Source organism: Lonchura striata, chromosome 10 (genome assembly GCF_050655825.1).
Source record: "Lonchura striata isolate lonStrDom1 chromosome 10, ASM5065582v1, whole genome shotgun sequence".
In the NCBI taxonomy this organism is placed as follows: Eukaryota; Metazoa; Chordata; class Aves; order Passeriformes; family Estrildidae; genus Lonchura; species Lonchura striata.
Genome location: NC_140712.1, coordinates 17,270,857 through 17,287,010, shown reverse-complemented (window position 1 = coordinate 17,287,010; position 16,154 = coordinate 17,270,857). Strand labels below are relative to the sequence as shown.

Genomic DNA, 16,154 nt, shown 5'->3' with positions numbered 1-16,154 from the left:
CCCTTCCTCTGGGGCAAAGGCTGTGCCAGCCCCAGCTCTGCAGGGCAAAGGTACCACGGCCTCCCTGCCCCAGCACTCCAGCTTGCACCAGAAACACTCCTGTGCTCCTGCAGGCAATGTTTAGAGCTCACAGATACACAGGATACAGGGAAGCAGTGTCACTTCCCTGCAGTCTGCTCCATACTCAGTGATACTCCACAGTGAGGGGATGAGCCAGATCCACAAATGTGCCTGCAAGGCACCTTCATACTTTGGTCTGAGAGGGGGCTGGAGAAGTATCTAATTCATTTCCATTCAGGATCAGCAACCCCATAACCACTGCTGGCAGATGTGTCCCCAGTTTCTTTTTAAGGATGCCCTCCTAGGCAAGCTATTTAGATTTTTTATTTTACTTTCAGTTAAAAAAATAGGTGTGCTTTAATTCTTTGTGGCAATATATCTCCAGGATTTGGAGGCAAATTTATTGCCTTGCTCTTGGCAGAAAAGCTTTGGGACACTTGGAAGACTGTTCACACCCTCCCCCAGTCACACTGCCTCTACAGAATGGGTGTATTTGGTATCTCCCCGGAGATGTTGGTTTTTAACCTTTGCCTGCTCTGGATGCTCACCTGGGAATCCCCAATGGCTCACATATTCCTTGAAATGTCATGCCAAGCACAGTGTTAATGTTAGGAAGGCCTTGTCTGTAAGCAGAAGAGAAGAAAACCTCTCATACTACTTCCATTACAAAATGTGTATGAGGCCACTAATCCAGAAGGAAACTCTTGCTAAAGCACTCCTGAATGCCATGCTTTATACATTACTCAGGAGCTGACATTTTGGAGCTTCCAAGTTTGCAAGACTCTCCCTGCAGGGGGTAGGAGCTAACAGTGAGCTCAGTTTAATGGTTATCCTGGCTCCATCCCTTGCCACCTCTGCCCAAGATGTTACCTTTTGTTCCCTCCCTGAACTGGCATTTGTCACTAAACTATCACCATCCAAATGAAAAGCTGTTTATAAGACACTGAAATGCAGCTTCTCCTGTCCCTTTCACCCAGCTGTGCCTACACTGGCCATAAGGCTCCAGCCCTCCCTGCTGGTACTCACAGGCAGCTGATGGCAATTCCCAAAAACCTTGTTTCAGGGCATTCTAAGGATGCAGTTTCATGTGATACTCATGTATTTCTTAATGTTTTTGCAGCTGAATTTGTGATTCCAAATTAGCTGGATAAATCTAGCTGCCAATTGGCTACTGCAAAAGGAAAGCTCTAGAATCTAACCACAGGCAATGTCTTTTTGAGAGTGTCACCCTTCATAAAATTCAGAGATGGGAGGAATTCCTCCTCCTTCAGCACCTCTTTACACCACCTTCCAAGTTATACACAGACACAGTGTCACACTTATCACAGTTTATTGCTTATAATCAAACATCTTGTTCTTACTCCAACTGCTGTATTAAAAAGAGTACAAAAAAAGGCACTAAAAGGATTTTCTCCCTATGATCACAATCCTATGGCTTCAGTCACATTACGTTAAGGTACCTTAAATCACCAGCCTCCAGCTGGGGAGCAGAAGGCAAATATTAGTGCTTAACATCCAGCAGAGGTACTCCTGTGTGTTCCAGCCTATGGCAGGTAGGGCTGAGACAGGCTGAAAGCTCACACCCCTTTTCCCTCAAAAAGGCTGTACAAGGTAATCCACACCAGACCCTATGGGAGAAACATCCATGCCTGGCTCAGGGCTTTGCACAGCGTTTGCCTGCAGGGCACAGGGAGGTGGGGATTGGGCTGTATCAATGGCTTTCCCTGAAAAGTGTAAGAGAGAAAGAGAAAGCAGCCAGCAAACCAGTGAAAGTATTTTATGAAGTACTTTGCACCTAAGAGCTCCCCTGAGTGGGACTGAAAACACATTTTTAGCAATAAGATGGAATTCTGAAGACAAAAGCTGGTCAAACCTCCACTGTCAGATGATGAAGACTCCTTTTCCTTTCTTCCAGGAGTTGCTGCATACTGGGATAATGATCAGCTCTGACTAAGGCAGGCATGGCTTCCACATTGCCAGGAGATGAAAGACAAATGGAGAGAGAAACAATATAATAAAGGAGAGGAAGCCTAGAATATAGCCTATAATACATATCCTGAACACAATGCTCCATTTTGGCCTGAACTGCCAGTATGCTTCTACTTTTAGTGCTACTCATTTCTATATTAAAAAGAAGAGCTGCTGAAGGCCACATCTGGTCCTCAAACACACTTAATTATCCTGCCCAGCAACCTTTTTCTTTTCAAACACTTAATTGGCAGGCTATCACTTAATATTCAAACTTGGAAGTAATAGCAAGCCCAACCACAACTTCAGGTAAATTGGAGCACTGCCTCACCTGCCTACTTAATTCCACATCCTTTGCCTTTTAGTAGAGGAGGCCTTTTAATGTTCTGGTTTTAGATAGCATCAGAAATAATAGGAGATCACATTGGTTCAGGTTAGAGTAGTCTGTTCACATCTCCTTGACAGATTAAACAAAGACTTCTTACAGGAAGCAGCAGAACACACAGGCCTAACTCTGATGAAGAAAAATGTAAAATTTATCTCCTGTATAATGTACAATTTTGTCTCAGATGGTGTCAAACTGGTACTCTGCGAAGTCAGGAGCAGCAGAAACTGCATGCCATGCTAGACAGCTGGACACAGCATTTCTCTTTTAACCCAGTTACACTGCCAGCCATCACTGCCAGTGAGGTCAGTGATGAACAATAACACAGTTGCAGGGCAACAAAATGAGGCATTTCCAAACAACTGAACCCATTCAGCCAGCAAAGGAACACACGAGCAATCATGTGGTCATGAGCAGGGAGGATAGGGAGCATCAGATAGGAAATCTAAACCATGAATGCCCAAATCCAGTGAAAAGCTCTCTTCCACATGGGATTCTGATGTTATCATGACAAACTCCATTCTCTCCCCTCCTGGAGCTTACACAACTAGAAACATGTCCTTGCAGTTTTTCTGACTCAACAAGCTCTGAGCCATGCTTCTCTCCTTAACTGCATGTTCCAGACTCCTTATTATACTGGAATTTGTCATGTAAAATTTAAAGAGAAAAACAAGCTCCTTATCACAATATTAGTAATGGAAAATAGTTGTGTTTGCAATTACAGGGATTTGGGAGTTAATATGCTGCCCTGCACCAAAGCCCTCAGCTGTGGCCTGCTGGAGCAGTCAGAGTCACTGGCCAACAGTCCTTGGCTCACAGTATCAAAGGAAACAAAGAAAGTGCAGATTTCTTGGGACAGGAGTTGGCACTCACTAGACTGCAGCTCCAGCACCACCAGTGCACACACCCCGGAGACCATTTCCAGGTACCACCACAGTGAGTTCAGTGCCTGCAGGACACAGGATCCATCAACCTAAAGCCATCAGAACACTCATTCCTGACTTCAGGCTGTTCTAACTGCAGCTCCTAACCTGCCTTAGCCCACTCTAGACAATCTGACTGCAGGGACCTTGGATTAGTGAATTGAAACTTTCCAGTGTAAACATGATTAGTGTAGTCTTGACTCATATACCTATTACAGTTGCCTATGCAGCTATTTCACAACCCTGTATTAAATACAGGAATATTTTCTTATCTACTAGCCAAGTCCTCTTTATGTTTGTGAAATATTACTCAGCCTTTTCCTCTCTCCACCCTATCAGGGAGTGTGTCATGGCACTAAACTCATCTGCAAAGGCACAGGGAAGGAAAAGGGGCAGAATTCACTTCTTCAGAGGACAAAATTAATCTTGAGATTATTTTAAGACATGTTCATTCGAAAGTGCTATATGAAGATAAAAATCTGTCAGAGGATCAAAGTTGCAGCCTTATACTATGCAGCTTCTTTTATGTCACTGTTTCAGCTTCAGATGTGGGCTTGCTAATGTGAGGATCCCCACCAGGGAGGAGAGGATGCCACAGAAACCAATCACTCCTGGGTTGGTCTTGTAGATTCCCAGTGTATCCAGAGGGCCTGAGAGATCACAGAGGTTCTTCACCAAGTCCAGCAACAAAGGAGGATTCCTTTTCAGTATCTGAAAGAGCTGGCAGAGAAAACTGTGCAAACCATCGCTTTTCACACCGTTTAGCTCCTCGCTGTGTTTCTGCCAGACGGAATTCTCCTTTGTCTTTTCTTCCAGTGCAGCTTGCTCCAGCCTCCAGGAGATCTCATACCAGTCCCTGGCCAGGTTCATCAGGAGGGAGCAGTAGTAGCACTTGGTGGCCCAGGTGTGCCACTTGGGTTTGTCGAGGTGCGGCCGCAGCCCCACGCTCCTGAGCCACAGCACGGCGTCGCACACCAAGTACAGGGCCCGGCTGAGGTGGGAGGCCGTGAGGCACAGGCGAGGAACCACCTCTGGCAGCTCTGCAGCCCTCCTGGCTGCCACCAAGGCGTGCACCATGTTGCCCAGTCTGAACACTGCAAGAAACCGCACACAGGTTAGCACGGCCCAGCCTCACGCAGAACTCGGCCTGCCGCAGGCCACGTGGATTCTACAAAACTTGGAGGGCTTCAGGCGTTTGTATGCTTAAGCACTTCCTAGAATTAGTGAGGAAAGGGGTGTAAACATCTCAGTTCTGGGTAAACATCACCAGCCCAGGACATACACACACGTTTGGTCGATAGCCAGGACTTGCAGCCTCTCTTGCCACTCTGTTCTTGCACCTGGGAGGCCTCTGGACCAGTGTCACCCTTGGCTCTGCAGGAATCATGCCAGCAGAGAACACCAAGAGCCTCTGATTTCAGCTGTACATTTCACTGCGTTTTACCTCACTTTGTGACAGAAGCTGCTACTGCATTAATCCTATTGCAGCCATGAGATACAAGTTGCCTACGTGCCTGTAAAAGCTGGTGATTCACGTGCTGAGCACAGAGACCAAAGTCCCTCCTCAGCCATGAACCTGTCAGAGGCACATGCAGCTCCCTGCAAACTGTGTGGAACAGTGTGCTCCATTTCAAGCTACAACATATGGCAAACCTGATTTAATCCCCTGCACCGTTTGGGTTTTGCCCCTGAATGTCAATACAATATTATTCAAAACACTTTTTACACCCTGCTGCCTTGTCACAGTGACAGATGTTAACAGCACCCAAGCCTGGTGGAACTACAAGAGCCCTGAATTTAGGCCGGTGTCTATTAGTGATTTATTTAGCAGAAGCAGGAGAATTATGGCTATGCTGATAAACCAATTGGCCTCCCCACTAGAAATTACCATAACTCTGAAGCTAAGGGAATAATAAACAAATCCATGGCAATATGATAGACCAGAATATTTGTCTCATATGTTGCAGTTGTTCCAGGATTGAGCAATTGACAAGTGGGTGGAAGATCAAGCTGAAAACAAGTGATACACACATAGTAACAGCATAATCATCGTGGATGCAATGTGACACAGAACTGAGTGATGCAAATGGTCAGGCTGTGCGAGAAGCATGGAAGGGTTTGTGATTTAGTAGGGTATAAATGCTAAAGAAGATAAATATGTTAAGTAGGATATAAAAGCCATATTGAAGGATGGTCCTTCAGAGGTGATTTTGTGGGATGATGATCTGTCAACACTGGGCTGTGTCAAGCCATCAGCCGGAAGGACTAATGAGCACACAGTGAGCCAGCCTTGCCTCAGAACCCTGCTCTGCCCTTGAACAGAGGTGACAGTTTGGCCTCTACAGCCACAGCTGAGTGTTAACTTACTCCTCTCATCCTTCCAGGGGTAATTCCGATTGTCTGACTGAAGAGGAGGCTGAGGAAGCAAAAAAAGTCTATTTAGCCCTACCTACCCTGGCAAGCCACGGCAGGGATTGACAGTTTTGTAAATATGCTAAAAGAGGTTTTGTGACTCAAGGTAGGTTAACGACAGGAGACACAAGGCCAGGAGCTGTTTTACTGGAAGGAGCAAGTGAAGAAGGTTTTATCCCTCTAGACACTGGGTACTTACTTTTCCGGCCAGAGCTCATGCTAGATTCCAACTGCTTGAGTTTCATTACCAGCTTCTTTTTATCGGCTTTATTCTCTATTAGATAGCTAAGCAACATGCATGTGTACTGAGTGGCTCTGGAAGGGAAAAAACGAGGAGAGGGGAGACACAGGTGAGACACAGACAGTCACAGGATGGCAGCAGCAGGACAGGTTTATTCACAGGGTCGGAAGGAGACCGGGCAGTACAACCCCAGGGTCAGGGCAGGACCACCCGGGAACGCGTCCAGCTGGGTTTGGAAGTCTCCAGAGAGGAGATCCAGGACCAGAGGCTGCTGCCCCGGGGCTCTGCAGTGTACAGAAGCTCCTCCTCACGCTGAGGTGAAATTCTGTGTTTTAGTTTGCGGCCACAGCGACAGGAACGAGCGGAGCCGGCCCCGGCGGAGCCCCGGCGGAGCCCCGGCGGAGCCCGGCCCCATCCCCGGCAGCACCGGGCAGGGGACGGGCCCTGGCGGTCCCGGGGGAGGCCGCCTGCCCCCACACTCACCGGAAGAGCTGGTCGCGGCCCTGGCAGCGGTTGGTGAACTCCACGAAGCCCTCCATGGCTCGGCGGCACCGCGGCAGCAGCGCGGCCGCTCCGCCCCGCCGGGCCCCGCCCCGCCCAGGAACGCTCTGCTGCGCGCCGCGTTTCCGGCCGGGCTGCGGCACCAAGGTGCCGTTACCACGGCAACCGTCAACAACGGAGCAGCGGCGGTGTCACCCCGAAAGGCTTCCCCCGCGTCGGAGCCGCCGGCTGACCTGCGGCGGATCCTCCCGGGAAACCCAGCCCGGCACGGCCCCTCGGCCCCGGCACGGCCCCGGCACGGGCCTTGGGACCCCGCACGGCCCCTGGGACCCCGCACGGCCCCTCGGCCCCGGCCCCGCTCCGAGGTCAGCCCGGTGGGCTGCGCCCGCGTGAGCACGGCCCCGCCGCAGAGCTGAAGCTCGAAACCAGCCGGTTCTTGGAAATATAAAACTTCCAGGGAGAGCACCTGCTCTCAGAGTTAATCATCGGGATTTTAGCCAGGCCGAATAAGTCCTGGGTAATTAACGAAGATCAAGATAATATTTTTGAGTACTTTTGAATCCTTTGCCATAGTGCTCATACAAGCTTGTGAGAAAGTTTTTGGGCTCTCTTTACCTGTGGGCAGCCTGCAAATCCCTGTGTGGCTGAGATCCCCAGAGCAGGACAAAACCCCCAGGAAATATAGGTGATACAAGGATAATTGAGCTGCACAGAGCAGACTTGCTCTGGGTGTCAATACTGAAAGGAAACCCCCTTAGACACCATTAATCAAATCTTCTCCCATTACCTCATGAAAAAAAGTATTGAAGGACTCTTCATTCTTCTGCATCCAGGGTGATTCCTGCATCCGTGGTGCGTTTTGCATCTGGAAGGGGAGAGCCATGGCGGTGAATACCAGGAAGCATCCCCTGGGGATTCCCCCACCATCTGGAAAGGACTGGCCAAAGGAAGATGAGGAAAATTTCTTCCTGCTGGATCCTGATCGAAAGCGTGATGTGCTGCCGCAGCCCTTCAGGATGATCAACAATCTGGTGATGCAGGTTTTTGAGAGTGCTCTGGAAATCATTGGAAAAAGGGAGATGCCCCAAGAAGCACAAAACCGAAAGGTCCAGCCTCAAAAATGCTTTCCTACGGGTGAATTCCAGGTACAGAGCTTCTCCCAGCAGGGACAGCATTAACCACAACAGCAGATTTTGTGCATTCTTCTGTCCATGACCTTCCTCAGAATGCACCACCATCTCACTGGTTCAGTTTAAAAGCCTGCAGCTTCCCAGCTTGTCTGACAGGTTCTGCTTCCCATCCAATCATCACACCTCTCTGAAAAGAGAGAGGCAGACATCAAACACTAAATTCACCTTCTGCTTCCCAGGCTGGCTCCACCTTTATTTGCTGGGAGAAGGTAATTAGTCAGTAGCACACGAGTGGGCAGGCTCAGCTCTGTGCTCTGGTGAATACTCCAGCAGGAGCACCGTGAGCAGAATGACAGTGCTGCCTTCCCCATTATTATGTGGGGGTGTCCAGGAGGATACTGGGGTGTCTGCTGGTGTTCTGTGGTTGCCTGGAGGAGTTCAGCATCTCGTCACAGCTCTGCACTGGAATTCAAGAGCTGAATGCTCCTGAGTTCTTGGCCATTAAAGCCCCTTCTGTTTGTGGGAAGGGGAAAGATGGGAGAAAACTTTCTCATTCCTAACACAGACCAATCTCTGTCACAAAGATGAGAGACCCTCCCTTGGTCTTATGGAGAAAGAATGTGTCAAAAGGTTTCCCTTGTACAATAAATCAGCATTTTCTGGTGAAAAGGCCAGGCATGTATCATTAGAATGGCTGTTGCACCCTGCTGTGAGAAGGCAGTTGGGTACACTCATCTTTTCCCTTTTTTGGTAGGTAACTGAAAGGGCCAATTGCCTTGCAGTGTCTGGAAAACACGTCTTTGTTGGTCTGTCCGTGGGTCTGGCTGCCTTCAACACGTGTGACTTCAAGGATGTCTGTGCTTGGGATGCAGCCAAGACAGAGATCTGTGCCATCCATGCCTCGCATCTGGGGAATGAGTGCCATGTCCTGCTTGCTGTGGATGAAATGGGTTAGTGTGCTGTGGATTTCCTTGCCCTAGCTGGGGATTAACTGTGCTCTGGAGCTGAACTGGCAGCTGTGCTACAGAGCACTGCTAAAGCAGGAGAAGCATTAGTGTGGCTGAGAAATTTCCTAGAAAGCCCTGCAGAGTGGGCATTGGACAGCTAACAGATTGCAGGGTGACAGGGTGGCCTTAGGGCCTTGTGATTAGCATAGGCTTGGATTTGGTGGCCTTTCTGGCTCAGCAGAGGAAGGTGCAGAGCTGAGGGTGAAGCACAGTAAAGTTTAGGAACATCTTGGGCTGGGCAGAAAGAACTCCTGCTCTGTATGACCTCCTGCCTGGGAGCTGCTCCTGCACCTGTACTAATGTGTTGGTGAATCTGAAAGTTGTCACTTCAGGTGGAGGCACTTTTCAGACTGGCTTATCCATCTCTGTGCACAATCAAAGGTTTGCTGGTGCTCGAAGGAAGCCAGCAGAAGTTTAGTGCTGGAAACAGTGGGATATTGTTCCTTGGGCCCAGGCAGTAATGTAATCCTGTTCACTCTCCTGCACATGTTGCCATCTCCCAAGAGCATGGCTAACATTCACTCACTTTTCTCTCCCTCCTTCTGCTGCATCTGTATTTGTCTTTCAGGGCTTGCCTGGCTCTTCTGCTTTCACAAGGAAAGCTTCCTGCTCATTAAAATCCTGAATGAAGTGGTAAGTGCTGAGCTAATTCCACAGACACTGGGCACAGGCTGGGAAGTAATCAATCATGAGGAGTACCAGTTGCCCTCAGAAATTTATTCATAGGCAGTAGCCCTCCAAGCCTGCTGCCCAATATTTATTTATGTCTGTCCAACAGTCTAGCTGGCCTTCAGCCTGTTGAGAAGAGTGTAAGGCCATGGAGCTCTCTGAATCAGTGATCTTGCTTTGATCAGCCTGTTTTTCCTTGGCAGCAGGACATCAGCCAGCAAAGCCCTTGTGTGGAGGTGGTTCTGTCCCGAGGAGGTGAATATGCAGGAATCCTGCTGCAAGGCAAGTGCAGGAACATGATTGTTTGCAGACTCCAGTGTTCTAACAGAGGGGCAGCAGCAATGCTTTTAGAATGCTGCAAGTGGTCTGGGTACCCAGGGATCCTGTTTTAATCCTCCCAATTCCTCCTCCAGCTTAAAGAGCAACCCCTGCCACTCCCTGTCCCTTCTAAAACGCTTGGTGTGCATCAGGACTGATCCCAAAAGTGAGCTGTCTGCAGCTGGTCAGTGCAGTCCCCAGCTCCCAGGAGACTCAGTGAAAGCAGGTTTCCCTCTCTCCAGAAGTACCAAACTCAGTTCTTCCTCTGGTTTGTTATGGCTCACTTTTACACTGGAAAGATGTAGACCTGAATAATTTTCTCTGCAGATGTAGGCCAGAGAGCATAGAGGACCTCTAAAAAGTCTACAAGAAACTCCTTGTTACAAAGTTCTTCTGTTTCATGGCTGCTGAATCCATGTCAGACAGGTTTTCTGGTCCTGTGTTTGGTGAGATCTGCCTGGACACATGCTGAGAATGAGAGATGTAGCAGAGAACTAATGTGAGACCATGCCTCACTTTCTACTTTCTACTCAGCTGCAAGTCAGGTTCTTGACTGAGTAGCTTCATTGATGGATGTGAGACCTTGAGGAATTGAGCTGGAGGCTGAGATGTCAGTCTCAATCCAGCATGTCAGGCCTTAAGTGGGAGGAGAGGTGGGCTGCATGGAGTTCACAGAGATTTTATATTTCAGAAAATACACAAATCTTTTTATAAGGATAAAAGATAACAGAGGCTGGTTGCCTGAAAGACCTTTTCTTCTCATTTGCAATTGCTTAACATAGTTTCCCAATGCAGACAGCACAAAAGCTTGGCTGGAGATCTACCAATTGCCTAAAGATTCCTGGCTGACAGAGATGGGAAAGAACACAGGAGCTGCAGAAGAGCTGGCTTGCAGTGAGAGGAGGTCAAGCTGCTCATCTGTGGTACAAAACAGTTCCATTTCCCTCTGTACTGTTTTTTCTTAGACCTTTTTGCCCACAGGTGTTCCCCCAAGCCTTGCTGCTGCAGACAGTGACAGCAGGGCACAGCCTGAGCCCCAAGGGGATGGTGTGTGTGTCTCTGCAGCTGCTGCAGCCACCCAGCCCACATTTCATAAGGCCTCTGTGCTACTGGGACGTGTTTACTCTCCCAAGACAGGCTTTCCAAAGAGATTCCCCTGCTCCCAGGGTTCATGTTCCTGCTGCCCCTCCCTGAAACTGGCAGCTCATTTCTCAGCAGTATTGCTCCATCTGAGAGGGCTCTGTGTAAGCATATTCCCACAGGGCTTCTCCCTAGTGTTACTGGGGGAAGGAGAAGAGGAGTGGGAATCAGGCAGGATGCCTCTGTTTGGGAGTCTGGCCCTGAAGCAGGGTTTGTGTTTTAGATTACATACAAGAAGAGCCTGGTGGGATCACAGCCTCACCCACCTGAGCAGAGCAGGGTCTCTGCCTGTGTGCACTAACCATGGTCAGCTCTGGTTCTTTGGCAGAAAACTGAGGAGCTGCATGGAGACAGTTCTGCAGAGATGGTCACTGGCCTCAGGGACTGTCCTGAGCTGCCATGGGGAATTTTAAGTACTGAGTCAGCGCTTAACTCTCCCCTTTATCACTTTCACCCTATGGGATTTCACCTCTCAGCACACAGACACCTCCTTCCCAGCACCTTGAACTAACCCTCTCTGATAGCAGCCTCCTAACTCTTTCCTCTTCCTTCAGCAAAGACTTTTCCTGGACATTTAAGAGGGTACTGCTTCTCAGCCTTGTTCTCAGGGCAAACACCCTGCTTAACTTAGCAAAGCCAGAAACAAACACTCAAGCGTTCTCTCTTTGCTGAGTCTGTGCAAACTATCCAAGCTCCTGCCCCTTCCTTCTCAGACGTGGCTGATTATTAAGCCAGACCTTTTCTGTTTAGCCCAATGTCAATGTGTGGGGGGTGGGCACACACTGGTGTTGCCCCCTGTTACAGTTTTCTGTTCCCAGCCAAGTATATATGTGACCTCCTCCAGTCCTGGGCTCTGTGAAGTAAAATCTGGTTCTTGCTTTCAGGAGACACTCTTCAACCTTTAGTCCTGCTTCCCCCCAGCCTCCCCTCCCTGATTTTCTGAGCATTGCTGTGACTCATGCAGGCCTATGCTAAAACAGGAATCATTGAGAGATGGCACAAAGACAGGAGTCTGGGCAGGACGTCCTTGTAATGTAGTTGGGAAAGTAGTGACGCCCTCAAGCTCCTGTGTTTTGGCCTGAAGAATGACCCTAAACCCTGAGTATGTCCCGGATAGCGCCAGCCAACCTTTGCATACACAAAGGAGTTTGTCCTAAATTCTTTAGGAAGCATTTGATTCCCATGGAAAGGTGAAAACTCACTGATGAGTGTGCTCACTCATCAGTGTAGCACACAATGCAGTTCTCAGGTGAGCACTTTTCTGTTGCAGGAGCTTCCTGTGCCTGCAATCCAAGCTGATGTAAAGCTGGATCCCCCAGTGCTGCTGCTGACAGTGAGGCCACCCAAACCCATTACAGGTCAGGACTGAGTCTGTATGTGCAGCCTGCAGCTGTTTCAGGTGGCAAAGGGCCCTATAAACAGCCCCTGTAAATGCAGAACAGGTCAGAAAGTTTCAGTTACAGGATCCCTGGTCCTTTCTAGTTCTATGTAATCCTGTAGTGGGAGTTGCTTCCTCACAGAACATCTCACATGTCACCTTTGCCAGCACAAAGTGCTTTAGAGTGTCTCAGAGTGGGTGTCACTGGAGAGGGAGGAGGCTGCTGCCTAGATCTAGCAGCACTCCTAGTTCATCAGTCTGAGTCCTGGATTTACTGAAAAATGCCAAGGGTGAGGAGGGGACAGATTATATGTTGGAAAATGTCACAGAGAGGCAAGGTGAGTGGGGTCCTCAGAAGTCTTGCCCTAATCCCTGGATTCAAATACTGGAAAATGAACTTGTGATATGGAAAGTCCCACACAAGATGAAGTGTTTTCTGCTTCAAGACCATGCCACCCTCAAATGCCTCCATGGTGTTTGCTTCATGTTTTCTGCTTCTCCAGGGCTGTGCCTTTTCCCTTTGTGTTCCCATCCCAGGTACTAAGTTTAAAGGCCCTTTGGATGCCTTGAAGGAAGTGGATGATGGCAGCATGCTTGGCTTGGGGTACAACCACCTAATCAAGGATTCGCAGTGGGAGCTGCAGGAAGCAATCTTCTGTAGCACTTACCAGGAGTATCTGGAGGCTGAGGGTGTGATCAAGGAGGAGATCCCCAGGTGAGTGGCAGCACCAACCAGGATCCAGTCCATGAGTCATGCACCCAGGGCACTGAGCTGTGTAGATGGAAGCCTCTGTATTTGCTTTGCTTCCTTCATCCCAAGGCTTCAGGGCAGGGAGCTGGAGCCATTCCAGCTCTTGTCATAGTGCTGCCTATTTATCAAAGCCTTTTTTTTTACACATACTTCTTCCTTTTTTCAGATATGCTACCTTTCATTTCCTCCTTCCTAGCCGGATCCTGGTGGGACCAGAAATGAAAGTCCAGCCAGGTAATCCAAAAGGACAAAAAGCTGTTAATCTGTGAAGCACAGTCATTGCATGACACTGAGCTCCAGGAGAGCTCAGTGGGTCTGGCTTGCATCCACTCTAAGTTCCATCTCCAAGGATGTAAATCTGGGTACAACTGTCAGCCCTAAGACTTATAAGTCAGTTACTGGCATGCAGTAAAAAAAAAAAAACTTATATTTAAAAAAAACTCCACAACCTTCCCCCTGAAAAAAAACCCCAAATCAAAACAATCCCCCAAAAAATGAAAAAGGAGGCATATAGTCAAGATTTAAAAAAACCCAAACAAACAAAGGGAGAGGTTGTTCTGGTTTAGTTTCTGTGTGAGCAGAATTTCTATCAGGAGTACCATGAAAGCTGTAATGGTGTTTTGATGCCCTGGATTGTTCCTTTCTTTGTCCCCAGTCTTTTTTCCTTTTTGTCATCCCCTTCTCTGTACCAGATATTCCAGCTGGCATCGGTGTGCATTGGCATGGAAACCACAATTTCTGCTTGTACTTACTCAACCATTCACTCAAGGATGAAGAGGGTAAGAAAGTTTTTCTTTCTCCAGCAGAGCACTCTGTGGGGAGTGGGAGTGTTTGTGGCCAGGGGCTCTCATTCTGCCAGGTCTTCATGATTCAGGGAGATAAGGAATTGGCAGGAAAGCTGACTCACATCTTGTGGGTTAGGCTGGCATTTGGATTGTGGGGCTCTGTGTTGCACAGGCTGGCAGCGTTTTCAGTGAAGCCACTCTGGGAAGAAGAAACAGAATGGTGCATGTTTGATGAGGAAAATGGATGCCAGTACTATGTGAGATAATGTTCTGCATCTTCTTACAGTTGTCTCTCTTCCTGCCATCCTGTTTAGGTTCTGATCTGAAACCTGATGTTGTGTGGCCATGTGCAGCTCCAATTGCATGCTCAGCTGTCAGTTCCTGCTCCAGGTACCTGGCACTGGCAGGTGAAGATGCAACAATCACTATTTGGGATAAGCACCTAGGTGAGCTTGCCCTTTGGGACTCTGTATTGTGATCACTGTGGATAAATTGCACCTTTGCCTAGGAGTTTGAGGCTCAGCCTTAGTGTGAATAAAGGGCTGGTGGTGAGTTTACAAGGAAATCTGAAAACAGTTTGGATTCAATCATCTATTGGATGCTTGGCCAGAAGTTACCAGCACGGCAAGACTGCCCTGGCCCCTGCAGAACCATCCCCATCCAGGGCAATGAACGGGCTGGAACTGCTGCAGCAAGGACTGATCAGTTTTGCCCCAAGGCTGTGAGACAGTGACAGTCACTGCTTTGCCACTGCACTCTAAGGTCCCTTTTGAGACTGTTGTGGCACCACAGATCAGGCTGCCATCAGTGCTAGTGTCATCCTGCCACGATGCAGGGACTCTCCTGGCAGAAGGATCTTCTTCTGCCATCTGCTTGTTCTCTCTCTGAGTGGGCCACACTCCAAACTAAGCTTTGCTTGGATAAATTACCAGTTCCTTTTTTCTTCCTTGCTTCCTCAGGATACCCACTGTCTGTGACTGCCATTCTAGAGGAACGTTTCATCCGTAGTATTCACTTTCTGTGTGATACTGCAGCTGCCAGTGATGAGACATGTGCTACAGATCCTGTATATTGTGGTGCAGATCCTGTCTGTCCCATCATACAGCTTCTAGTGCTGTGTACAGACAGCTCTTTCTATTTGGTGAAAGCACCCAGGGCTGGGAAGTCCAGCATCACACTCCTGGCAGACAGGTGAGGCAGACTCCAGCCAAAGAAGCCGTGGTTATAGTGATCCAGTCTAACAGGGAGCCCCAGGTTTCTGTGGGGTAAAGAACTTCCTACTGTTTTTACACAGATGGCTCTGCCATGCTGCTGTCAGCAGTGTGGTTTTGTTAGTGATAAAATTCAATGGTTTGCCAGAATTAGGGGTGTTTCTGGGTTCTTCTGTGCACCAGAACACAAATACTTCTAGCACAGCTCCAGGGCTGATGCTGAACCATTTGTGACTCTGCTGGATACCCATGGGATTTTTTTTCTTCCCTCCTTTGCCATTAACAGAATACCATCTCCCTAGAAGTCAGAATAAACATTCATTGCCATCTTACTATCATTTTTGTTCACTTATCCCCTTGGTTTGAGGAGGAGGGAAGCTGCTGCTCTGAAGACTCTGGATTCATGCCTTCATGGCAGGCAGGGATTTGTATCTCCAACCTAGTTCCCAGGCAGGTTTGCACAGGGATGGCCTCAGGGGTTCCTGCCCGGGAGGAGACAGGCTTTGTCTCTATAAGGGAGGGGCCTGGCTGGGACTTTTTGCCAGTCAGTGTGCCCCAAATTGCCACTATCATTATCACAGCCTCTCAGTATGTGCCAGGTACATGCAACAGCAGCATGAACCTGTGTCTCTTTTACAGGCCTGAAAATCCAAATCTTACTGTCAGTGCAGTGATGCCTGTCCTGGCCTTCCCCAGTGCAGTGAGTATTACTGCCAGCTCTCTTAACAGCTGGGTGGGAACTCATGGCCAGCTGTGCTGGGATCTTGTTTCCAGCAAAGACAATAACTGGGTGCCTAGAAGATAATGAACAGGGCAATCAGATATGATTGCCTCACGTAATTTCCAGACTCCAAATATTTTTGGTGTGAAGACTTCCTGCACCAGTTACAGGTCTGTGTGTGGCTGGTAATGCTCAAAGGATTTCTCTTCCATGATCTTACTCAGTATCCCCTTGCACTTGTGTCCTCTAGCTGGCCACTGAGGTGCCCATGGACAGGTCCCTCTGGAAGGTGGGAGGGTTCAGCCATGAAGCCTCAGGCATCAGGGTCAAATATGAGAGGGCATCCTGGGGAGAAAGTTACAAACACAACCTTACAAGTGGCCTCAGAAAGTTTGCAGGCATGGGGAGGAAAGGACTAATAGCCACTCACCATAGGAGCCACGCAGAAGGCTGGATCTAGCTCATTTCTAATGTGCCCTGTTTCCTTTTTCCAATCCAAACCTCTAGCAGTTTTGGTCCAAGTTCCCTGCAAGAGCTGTTCTTCATCTCTGTCA

At 48.7% G+C, this 16,154-nt stretch overlaps 2 protein-coding genes across 9 annotated transcripts in view; one reads left to right on the top strand and one right to left on the bottom strand.

The window, feature by feature from the left end:
• Nucleotides 1-1,373: 1,373 nt before the first annotated feature.
• PEX11A (peroxisomal biogenesis factor 11 alpha) lies at nt 1,374-7,417 on the bottom strand. 3 transcript variants are annotated; one of them, XM_085588873.1, is made up of 3 exons: nt 7,278-7,417; nt 5,948-6,063; nt 1,374-4,430 (listed from the first exon to the last, which is right to left on the bottom strand). In XM_085588873.1, exons 1-3 carry the CDS (start codon nt 7,415-7,417, stop codon nt 3,865-3,867), a joined length of 822 nt encoding a protein of 273 aa, XP_085444999.1. In that variant the 3' UTR covers nt 1,374-3,864. The 3 variants fall into 3 exon arrangements, with proteins under 3 accessions (XP_085444999.1, XP_021393060.3, XP_085445000.1); XM_021537385.3 differs by lacking the exon at nt 7,278-7,417 and adding an exon at nt 6,473-6,621; XM_085588874.1 differs by lacking the exon at nt 7,278-7,417 and adding an exon at nt 6,473-6,615 and having other exon boundaries at nt 5,948-6,301.
• WDR93 (WD repeat domain 93) overlaps nt 7,372-16,154 on the top strand; it is a 68,909-nt gene continuing 60,126 nt past the window's right edge. For 2 of the 6 annotated variants that reach the window (XM_085588865.1, XM_031505729.3), the window contains exons 1-12: nt 7,372-7,635; nt 8,375-8,570; nt 9,196-9,260; nt 9,500-9,578; nt 10,410-10,537; nt 12,025-12,112; nt 12,670-12,847; nt 13,050-13,117; nt 13,576-13,662; nt 13,983-14,114; nt 14,628-14,859; nt 15,519-15,579. In XM_085588865.1, the coding sequence (XP_085444991.1) occupies nt 7,372-7,635; nt 8,375-8,570; nt 9,196-9,260; nt 9,500-9,578; nt 10,410-10,537; nt 12,025-12,112; nt 12,670-12,847; nt 13,050-13,117; nt 13,576-13,662; nt 13,983-14,114; nt 14,628-14,859; nt 15,519-15,579 (1,578 nt within the window). Of the gene's footprint in view, nt 7,636-8,374; nt 8,571-9,195; nt 9,261-9,499; nt 9,583-10,409; nt 10,538-12,024; nt 12,113-12,669; nt 12,848-13,049; nt 13,118-13,575; nt 13,663-13,982; nt 14,115-14,627; nt 14,860-15,518; nt 15,580-16,154 lie in introns of all 6 variants that reach the window. The other 4 variants (XM_085588862.1, XM_085588864.1, XM_085588861.1 and 1 more) reach the window with 4 other exon arrangements.